The 10,429-nt window shown below is 32.8% G+C and overlaps 1 protein-coding gene across 1 annotated transcript in view; it reads right to left on the reverse strand.

The window, feature by feature from the left end:
- The window catches only part of LOC108909429 (insulin-like growth factor 2 mRNA-binding protein 1), a 307,897-nt gene that overhangs the window by 3,026 nt on the left and 294,442 nt on the right, over window positions 1-10,429 (reverse strand). Inside the window, exons 6-9 of the mRNA XM_018713762.2 lie at window positions 8,883-9,085; window positions 8,521-8,828; window positions 5,871-6,157; window positions 4,149-4,394 (exon numbers count right to left, since the gene is read on the reverse strand). Of these exons, the coding sequence (XP_018569278.1) occupies window positions 4,149-4,394; window positions 5,871-6,157; window positions 8,521-8,828; window positions 8,883-9,085 (1,044 nt within the window). The remainder of the gene's footprint in view (window positions 1-4,148; window positions 4,395-5,870; window positions 6,158-8,520; window positions 8,829-8,882; window positions 9,086-10,429) is intronic.

Below are 10,429 nucleotides of genomic sequence, written 5' to 3' on the forward strand. Positions count from 1 at the left end.
GTTATTAACCACGTATTCAAGTTTTCAAAAAATAAATATTTTTTGTAAATAGTACAAAATAGCGACGCTACAGCTATTCTTATGAGACATGTTCAATTTGAGGCGCTCTGCGGCACGCAGTGTAGCTGACGCAAACTGAACATGGAAAAAACTAAAAATTTTCTTTTAATCTACTTGAGATGGCTAAAGAAAAATGTACGGGATTTTAAATACATTAATTTTTGTGTTATTGGCGAGCATTTGCCGTAATAATTTTTTGACAAAAAAAAAGAAGCAAGGGATCTTATTGTTTTCATCTCCTATTTTTTTTTGTCATCTTGACTATCTTAGTGCGTTTTTTTTTATTTAGAATGGTTCAGTTTCCGGAATTTTGGTTAGATAATTATCTATTTGTTTATAGAAAAGTGTCAAGTAATATTTAATAAAAAAAGAAGAAAGTAAAATTCCAACTAGTTTAGATTCCAATAATGTGTTATTTTTTATTTTATTTTAAAGGTATTTAATAAAAACAAATTAAAACGTTTGTTCTGAAAAAAACCTTATCAAACAAAGTCAATGATCTCTGATACCAGAAATCTAGGTATACAAAAGATATCTAACTGTTCATATTGCGAGAAACAACTATCTATGGGCAACAGGCCCGAACTAGCAATGAATACCACAACAATACCTAGTAAACAATTAGTAATAAATAATTATCGAAAATATAAACTAAAAATGATATGTATAAATATAATTAAGTAATACAAAAAGTACCTAATATATTGAAAAAATTGTAAATAATGAAATCAGACAAAGAAATATCTTGCATTTTTATTTCCCTCTATTTTTTACTCTATTGTTAAGATTGTTTAGAAAAAAAAAATTTGTTTGAATTAGACAACTACTTACAAGAGTACAAATAGAGTAAAAAAGCAAATAGCAAATAGAATGTGGTATATTTAAATATTATAGATATTTTGAGAAAATCGAGAAGTGAGCAAAGTTGGATGATTGGGAGGAAAAACTAATTAAATATTACACAGCCACACAACAAAAAGTTGTATGTACTTTTCATGCGACATAGTTATCCGTAGTATTTTTGCCTCCTGATCACGAATTTCCTAACCTCAAAAAACAGGTCAAAAATAGAAAAAATTCGCAAAAAAGTGCAAGGAAAAACACAAATTTTTTTTTCTATATTAAAATGTTCATTTATATGGTTAAGACCCCGTCGAACGTGAATCCGCGTCAGAATTGATGGTTCTTTTTCCAACCTAAAAAAACGGGTCAATTAAGGTCAGTTATCAAGAATTTTCAAAAAATAACAGATTCGCGCCAAATTTGGTATCCAGGGGTTTTCGGGGTCCCTGATCACGGAGCCGAGGTCAATTTTGCAAAATTCAAGATGGCGGATCCAAGACGGCAGACCAAATTTTCAAAAAATAACATTCATGTCAAATTTGGGTAATTTGGGGGTTTCCGGGGTCGCTGATTACGAATTCAAGGTAAGAATTGCGAAATCATTTTGTAATATTTCTGTTTACTTTATAACCTGAGTATCGAATTTTTTAAATTTGATCTTGGATTCGTGATCAGTGACCCCGAAAACCCCCGTACTCCAAATTTGGCACGAACGTGTTATTTTTTGAAAATTTAGTTTGCCATCTTGAATTTTGCAAAATTGACCTCGGATTCGTGATCAGCGACCCCGAAAACCTACGTATACTAAATTTGGCGCGAATCTGTTATTTTTTGAAAATTCGTGATATCTGACCTTAATTGACTCGTTTTTTAGGTTAGAAAAAGAACCATCAATTCTGACCGCGGATTCACGTTCGGCGGGGTCTTGACCATATTAATGAATATTTGAATATAGAAACGAATTTATTTTGTGTTTTTCCTAGTCCTTTTTCGTGAATTTTTGCTATTTTTGACCTGTTTCTTGAGGTTAGGAAATTCCTGTGATGTGATAGCTCAATTCTGATGCCGGATTCGTGATCAGGAGGCAAAAATACTATGTATAACATATATTGCACAAAAAGTACAGACTTTTTTTTTGTGTGGCTGTGTTATTAAATTTTAGATTGACAGAAGATGCTTACATTTTTTTAAGACAGATGCTACGTTAAACCAAGTAAATTATAAGGAATTTAAGGAAAAATGTGTTGAACAATTCGCAACGATCATCATGCTATCAACGGCATGATGATTAGTCAGTTTGCGATTGGATTAAAATTAATGGCGATCGTTATTTTAGATGAGAGACCCAAAAATGTGCCCAAGTACAACATTTTATTTTTTATTTTGATTTTTCGAAGAATTTTTAGTCAACTTCCATCGAAAAGACATCCATCTCGTTTCCATCCCTCTCAATCCAAGTTTCGATTTCTGGAAATTATCCGCTGTAGTAAAGAAAGCTAAATTGCAAGTGTGAAAGCCGTCTAAAAAGGGAAATATGCAGAAGAATGCAAAAAAGTCGACTTCAGAATATGTTGCAAACACAAAAACCTTGTGACAAAAATCGTAGGATAAAGCGAAATGAGTGAGAAAGTAACCTGCAGTTTTTAATATGCAGGGTGTTTTCTTAGTTTTCAACTTTAAAAGTTTTTTTTTCAACTGTAAGTGTTTCAACAAATGTGTTTGTATAAATATGTGTCAACGACATGACCTTTCTCAATTATTGTTGTTAAAAACTTACAAACTTGCAATGTTTAATTAATCCTAAAATTTTTAGTAAATATGTATGTAATTAAATAAGAAAATAGAGATTCCTAACGACTTTTCTCGGGAATATATTTTTCTAAAAAAAAGTATCAAGATTTAATATCTTAATAACCGAAAAAAATATGTTCTGCCATCGACGTAGAGTTTACGGAGGGTTTAAATGCGAACAAAATCCCATAACCAAGTCAACGTATCAGAAGAACACGTTTTAAAGAAATCTCTTATAAGAAACATGCCCATTATTTTTACAAGCTTTATCCTTTGCCAAAGTTATGAATGAAAAAATGGGGACACGTGATTTTCAGACAACTGATATTTAAATATAAATTTTTTAAGTTGGTGCATTAATTTTTCCTAGGAAGTACATCATCAAAGTTAAAGTATAAAAAAAACAACACGAAATTATTCGGCTTATTTTCACTGAATTACATATTCTAATCCATACTTTGCACTTATTCGTTTACTCGGTTTACTCGCACTAAACATGTCAACGCACTTAAAAGATGAAATGCAACAATCGGTAGTTAAAATTATCTCTCGTTTCTGAGTTTTAAGTGGAACTAGTGAGTGTTATTTGTCTGACATTTTGAAAACGTTCTTTTTCAAAATCAAAAATTATAAAAAATTATTTACGATTAACCGTGGCGCAGGAACGGTTAACAGACAGCCATTCTTGCTATCAAGAGATATAACAAATAATTTGATTTACGATTATATTATTGAAGACTTTGTTAATGAAAAATGTAGAAAAGTTGATATGTGATATGTGTAAAGAACCTGTTTTGACATTGTTTAGTTTCTTTTTTGTTTTTATTGAATATTTTTTATTTTTGGTTTTATTGGAATATCTGTTTTATTTTTTATACGATGTTTCTTATAATTTCTGTTTGTTTTTTTGCTAAAATATTTTTTTATTTATTTTTGTCTATTGAAATGTTTTTTTTATTCTTTATAACTTTTTATTAATTTTGTTATTTGTTCCAACAGTAGTAACTTGTATATATTTTTTCTTAGGGGGGCAAGCAAATATTTGCTTCAGGTGACAAATATCCTGGCACCGGCCCTGACTAATATGATCGATCGATTGATTAAAAAGTAAAACTCGCTTTATCACCGATCTTATCTTCCTATTCGCAGTAATCTGTAAAATTAATGAGCGGTTGAGATATTACACACTTCCTTCCTTCTTATGCTAATAATACGCAACTTCAAAGAATTCCCAGCATCCTGTAAATTGCACTTTTTTTTCAAGATAACAACTAATTAATAAATTTACATGAAACCAAACAAAGAAATTTCTACTGCCAAATGATGCTAGTTTTTTTAATGGTCTCTTGTTATGCCTACTTGGAAAAAAAAATTGAAAATACCTTTAGGAAAAGTTCTGCAAAATCTGCCGTTACAACGCTTACCGGATGTCTTAAATATTCACCGATACCAACCTGAACACTGAAGAATGGTCCTATGATATGAACTGTGGTCTCGTCCTCCTGGGGCGACGCGCCCTGCTCCGGTAGCTTGATGACGCTGCCCGTGACGCGCTGCAGCTCGCGGACGTTCTGTCCTCCCTTCCCGATTATCCGGCCCACTTGGGAGCTGGGCACCATGATCTCTACTGTCAGCCGGACGTCGTCCGAGCCCGCCACGAAGCCCTCTTCTCTCATTTTCTCGAAAATTAAATATTGTGCCTGTGAAAAAAAAAAATTATAATTACAAAATGGCGGAATTTGTCACAACTTTATTATGCATTTATTTTAGTTTGGTTTATGTGAAAGTGTTTGCGATACAGCAGGTAATTTCGGGACTTTTTGCGTGAAATACTGCTTTTTACTGGAATCGAAATAGAATCTTCTAAAATTATTTATTTTAAAGTTCAGTGATCGTACGGTGTGTTTATGTGTCTTCCTTGTCAAATTTCTGTGTGATATTAAGAAAAAACGTGTACGAATAAAGGTGAGATTTGACAACATTGCATGCCATATGGATATGCACCACTACGGGCGATTTCGATTTTTTTTTGTTCAAAATCGTAAATCTCGGAGACAAAGTGAGCTATCAATGCGCATTTTTTTTTAAATTAAAGCTAAGCGTTTGTAGATTTGAGGAAAAATAATCCCAAAGGTATCCACCCTATTGGTGGATACTGATACCTACCAGTCTCTGGCTGACAAGGCTAAAAAAAAATTCCGATTTGTATACAATTAACTCTTATCCAAAATTAAGTTTTATGAACAAATAACAAAAAGCTTTTATGAAAAAAAAACTATTTCTAAATATGAAACGTAGGATAAATACATCATTAATGAAAAGATTTAAGACGTTTTAAAATTTTTAAATATTTCAATCCTCCCCTCTCCAATTTCACCTTCTAATAGAGGGGGTTATGGTCAAAAAATCTGGATAAAGTATAAGAGGAATGCAAAAACTTCCATCAGAATCGGGTTCAGCGATCGTCAAAACCAAATAAGAGGTTTCTCATGATTTTTCAATATTTCAACCCCCTCCCCTTTCATTTTCACTCCTATTAGGGAGGTGGTACCACGAGACTTATTTGTCCAATAAAGGATTCATATAATTAGTTATTAGAATACTTTTCAATGTTTCAAAAAGGTATTTAAAATTTCTATTCTCATTTTTTCACATTTACCCCGTTATTCCAAATTCCTAACCTCTGGATAAGGGTAAATCGTATACAAATCGGAATTTTTTTTTAGCTTTGTCGGTCAGGGACTGGTAGGTATCAATATCCACTCTTATGTACCATTTTTTTGGAAAATAACGTCGAAATACAGTGAAAAATAAAAAGTTTCGATTTTCCCACCCCTTCCCCTTCATGACACCCCCCAGGAGGGGGGATTATTTTACCTCAAATCTACAAACGTTTAGCTTTAATTTAAAAAAAAATGTGCATTGATAGCTCACTTTCTCGGATATTTACGATTTTGAACAAAAAAAAATCGAAATCGTCCATAGTATGCACTGGCAACTAGCATACGCGGTTGTACGAGGTTACACTAGTCGGTAAAAAGGCGAGGTATGAAAATTACAAAAAAAAAATTTAATATCTTCATATTTCACAATGGAATTTGAGATAACAAACTTATACGTCCTAACTAAAGTTTTTATCTTGGCATCTAAGTATGCAAAATTTGGGTACTACTCACTTTCCATTGTGCCTCGGGGGAGCCGACGATCGTAACTCGTCGTTCGTTTTGCGTTTCCTGAGGTTTGGTCTCGTCCAGGGGGGCTATCTTGACGGAGGCGCCGGAAAATCTGATGATGTTCCTTATGTGCGACCCCTTGGTACCGATGATTGCCCCCACAGCGTTGTTCGGTATGTACAGGTAGGTAGTCTCTTGGGTGTCGCCTCCGCCCTGCGAAGGCCCAGCGGGATACATTCCCGGATATGGCGCTTGACCCGAGTACAGCCCCCTAGATCCGTAGCCTATTCCTGTGGGTAATAAAGTCGGATGTAATATCTCAAGATAGAATATTTCCTGGTCTATCCTAATAGACTAGGCGGTATCTGTTTTGGTTTGGGTGAAACGTATATCCACAGAGATTTTTGGCTTTTTGGCTTTCAAATATCACTAGAAATTAAAATTTTTCTATGGGCATAAAAAAAACGTGTACTTAACTTTTGGCGGTACAATATGTTTAAAAAATTCAAAAAATGTCATATTTTTCTTCCTATTTAATTATGTATCTTTCAAGTGTTGATTTTAGGCGAAAATGGAAGAGGATAAAAATATTTTAATTAAATTTTACAAAATATGACTCAACAAACTTCATGTTATGTAGAATTATCACACCAAATTTCATCAAAATCGGTTCGATAGATTTTGCATAATAATTTTGCAATCCAGATTTTGAAAAAAAATTTGCAAATTTTCAAAATTTTGCACAGCAAAAACCAAGGCCCTTAGTTAGATACTTGAAAATTTAATCGCATATAGGACTTTCAAGCTTTCAAAGGCTTTTTGAAAAATTCGAATCCATCAATTAGGAGAGCTCTGGCGCTTTTTTAAACATTGGTCCAATTTTTGAACTTATAAACAATTAGAATAACTTTGTGAATATTCAATCAAACCAATTTTTTTAAAGCTGAAAAAATTGTTTAATATCTCGGCTTCTAGAGGTCTGATTTTCATGTTTTTTTTAAATCGATGCCTTGCGATTAAAAAAAAACAGTTAGCGTACGTTCAAATGCATCATTAATAATTATTGGTCTTTCAACAGTCTGATAATTATTTATCTTTAAACTTCCTTTAATTATCAACTTTATTTTTTTATTGTATCAAAGGTAAGTGCTTAAAACTTATATACTGTTTATCAAGGATCAAAAACAAATTTATTTAAATATTCTAAAATTGTTTAAACAACAATTATTTTCAAAATATGTCGAAAATTAGTAATTAATTAATTAATTATTAATTTAATCATCATTTCTTTTGTGATTAAAGTATAATTCAAATATTATTTACTGTTTAAAATATAAGCAAATGAGAAATTAACTCATTATATTACAAAAATACAAAATTATAGTACAAAAATTCGACCAATGTTTAAACAAGCGCCAGAGCTCTCCTAATTGACGGATTCGAATTTTTCAAAAAGCGTTTGAAAGCTTGAGAGCCCTTCTATATGTGATTAAATTTTCAAGTATCTAAGGGCCTTGGTTTTTGCTGTGCAAAATTTTGAAAATTTGCAATTTTTTTTTCAAAATATGGATTGCAAAATTATTATGCAAAATCTGTCGGACCGATTTTGATGAAATTTGGTGTGATGATTCTACATAACATGAACTTTTCTTGAGCCAGGTATGAAGGTACTATACCCAACTTAAAGACCCCAAAAAATTCCCTAAAAAATAATGGTTTTTAAGCCCATATTTGGCGATTTTTTCGATATTTACAATAATAATCATGATTCATTCGATTTGTAACTAGTCATATTTTGTAAAACTTAATTACATTTTTTTCCTCTTTCATTTTCGCCTAAAATCAACTGTTGAAAAGATACATAATTAAATAGGAAGAAAAATATGACATTTTTCGATTTTTTTAACATATTGTGCCGCCAAAAGTTTCCTGTTTCCAAAAGGGTCCTGTTTTTTGTAAGTACTTTTCAACTTTTCTGGCTATTTTCTGTTTTCAAAATTAATATTCAAAAAACAGTTGGTCATCTGCACAGTGAAAATGGAGCTTGTTAAAATGCATTTATGTAAAGTACATTTTTTTATAAAACAAAATTATTCTTCGCTTTTCTACATTTGTAAAATGGAAAGTGAAAAGTTGAAAAGGTATAAATTAGTTTAACAATTTCATCATAAATGATAATTGTTTTATAATAGACAAAAGATTTTAAAAAAATAAATAATTTAAAAATGCAGGCTCTGATAACATTTTTTCAACACAAATATAAGATGCATACTGAAAAGGGCACATGTTACATGATTTAAAGAATTTTATGGCATCATAAAAGCATAGACTTAACACGTTTAATTAGCTACATTTCTTTGATATGTACACCAAATATTCTAGAAGATTGGTTTTTACTGTTTTTATCTATCCATTTGAAATACTTTTTTTGTATTCAATCTATAAATTTTTGCCACATGTGCACAGAAAATACCCTTTTAATGCAAACTGTCATATCTCTCTTGAAATCGAATCAAGATTCATGCAAAAATATTTATTAAATACAGTTAAAGGTGCTTAAAAGAAAACACCGTCCCTGAAAATAACAAATCCACAAAAATATGTCAGCGTTGTCGAAAACCCCTAAGTATAAAAATGTTGGCTGGAAGCTTACCTGCGGTGGCCATCATAGCCATCGGATGGAGTCCGGGGAACATCATCGTCTGGGGCGCCATGGCCTGCAGGTCGTTCTCGTAGCTCTGCCTCAGCTTAGCGCTGATCTGAGCCTCCGCCCGGCTCATGTTCTCTATCGAACCTTTCACCGTGATGATCCGCTCCAGGTTGAAGGAGTTTATGTCGTTTATGCTCGAGACCGTGATCTTCGTTTCGGTCTCCTGCATTATTCTCTTGATCGTGTTGCCGCCCTTGCCTATTATTCTGCCTATGAGGTTGTTGTGGGCCAGGATTTTTAACGAAATCTCTCTGAAAAGTTAAAGAATCACGCATCCGACTCAATAAACCGCCTTTCTCACCCACCCCTTGTTCGTATTGTTAGCCTCTTGCTGCATAACCTCCAGGATCCGCTTGCAGGCGTTGGTGCAGTTCTCCGGGTTGCCGTAGATCGTGATGGCTTTCTCTAACGAGCCCACGTTGTCTTTCCTGTGTACGTCGACTCGCGCTCTGGTCTGTTGTGTTATCTGCCTTATCGTTGAACCCTGTCTACCAATTATAGCTCCTACCTGGGGAATCGTAAAAAATAATGTTAAAGAAAGCAATACATAATGCAATGGGCTAATATATTAGCCAGTAATATGCTAAGATACGAATCCTATCCATCTAATAAACTAAATTGCAAATTTTAGGTAGAGTGCTCGTTATCTGACCAGGTTTCGACTAGTTTTACGCTATTTGAGCAGAACTAAGAAGCATCAATATTTATTTCCTTCGTGGTTTTTGTTTCTTTAACAAAATTAATTGCTAAAAATATTGAAAATAAAGAAAAATGGCGGTTAATGCCGAATCCAAAGATATTCTTAAAAAAAAGACCTTTTTCACTTTGTTGATTCTATTTTCAACCTTGAATTCAAATGTGAATGACTGTTTTATATTAAAATTATCCAATATAATGGGTGATTGAAAATGGGGATATCAGGGTGATTCAGTCATAATGTCATTAATTTTAATCACGTATTCGGAAGACTTATCATTCGGAAGACTTATTAAGGTCATTAATAAAGACAGAAAATCGGAAAAAAAAATTTTACTCGACTTTTAAAAATAAAGGAAATCAACGCATAACTCCCGCTAAGAAGGCGGTCCTGCCAGATGCCCGGATGCTCGGAAAATTTTGTAACGTAATGTCACGAACAAATCGTCAGCTGAAGCGAACAGCGTTGCCGAGTTCACATCGTAATCTGTGTTCACATTTAATTAATCCGCTTTAGTATACGGATACATATGTATGAAACCAATGAAATGCAAGTAAATAAAGGATCATGCTGCATTTTATTATTAACTAATTTTAATAATTTAGTGCAAAATGTTTTAACAAGCCTGACTTCTCGAAGTCAACTTTCGTTAAAAGAAAATAAATAAAGCAGAGGCACACTCTGTGGCAGAGGTTTGTAGGCACACTGTATTTTATCAAATAAAAAAAGTCGGCACACTAAATACACGAATATACAAAATACACTACACACGGTTACAAAACCATTACCTAACAATTTAAAGCGTTTATTCAAATCTACTACCCTCCATATCTCCCGCATTTTTCCCGCAAAGGAGTTAACATAACACATTTTCAAAAAGTTCAAGCTTTAGAAGCAGCTGATTTCCCCAATCGTCTTGAATTTTGCAATTGGTTCCTAAGTGCAGCAGAACTTTATTAACAAAGTGCTCTGGACGGATGAATGCTGTTTTACTCGTGCTGGCATTTTAAACACGTAAAAAACATAAGTATTGCTTTCTCAAAAACAATAAGTGCCTACCTAGGTTACACCAAAGTTTAGATTTACACTAAAGTTTACATTTATTATGTAAACTTTGGTTATACGCAACTGCATATTGAATAATAAATTGAAATA

This window comes from Anoplophora glabripennis, unplaced genomic scaffold (genome assembly GCF_000390285.2).
Source record: "Anoplophora glabripennis isolate ALB-LARVAE unplaced genomic scaffold, Agla_2.0 scaffold337, whole genome shotgun sequence".
Taxonomy (NCBI): Eukaryota; Metazoa; Arthropoda; class Insecta; order Coleoptera; family Cerambycidae; genus Anoplophora; species Anoplophora glabripennis.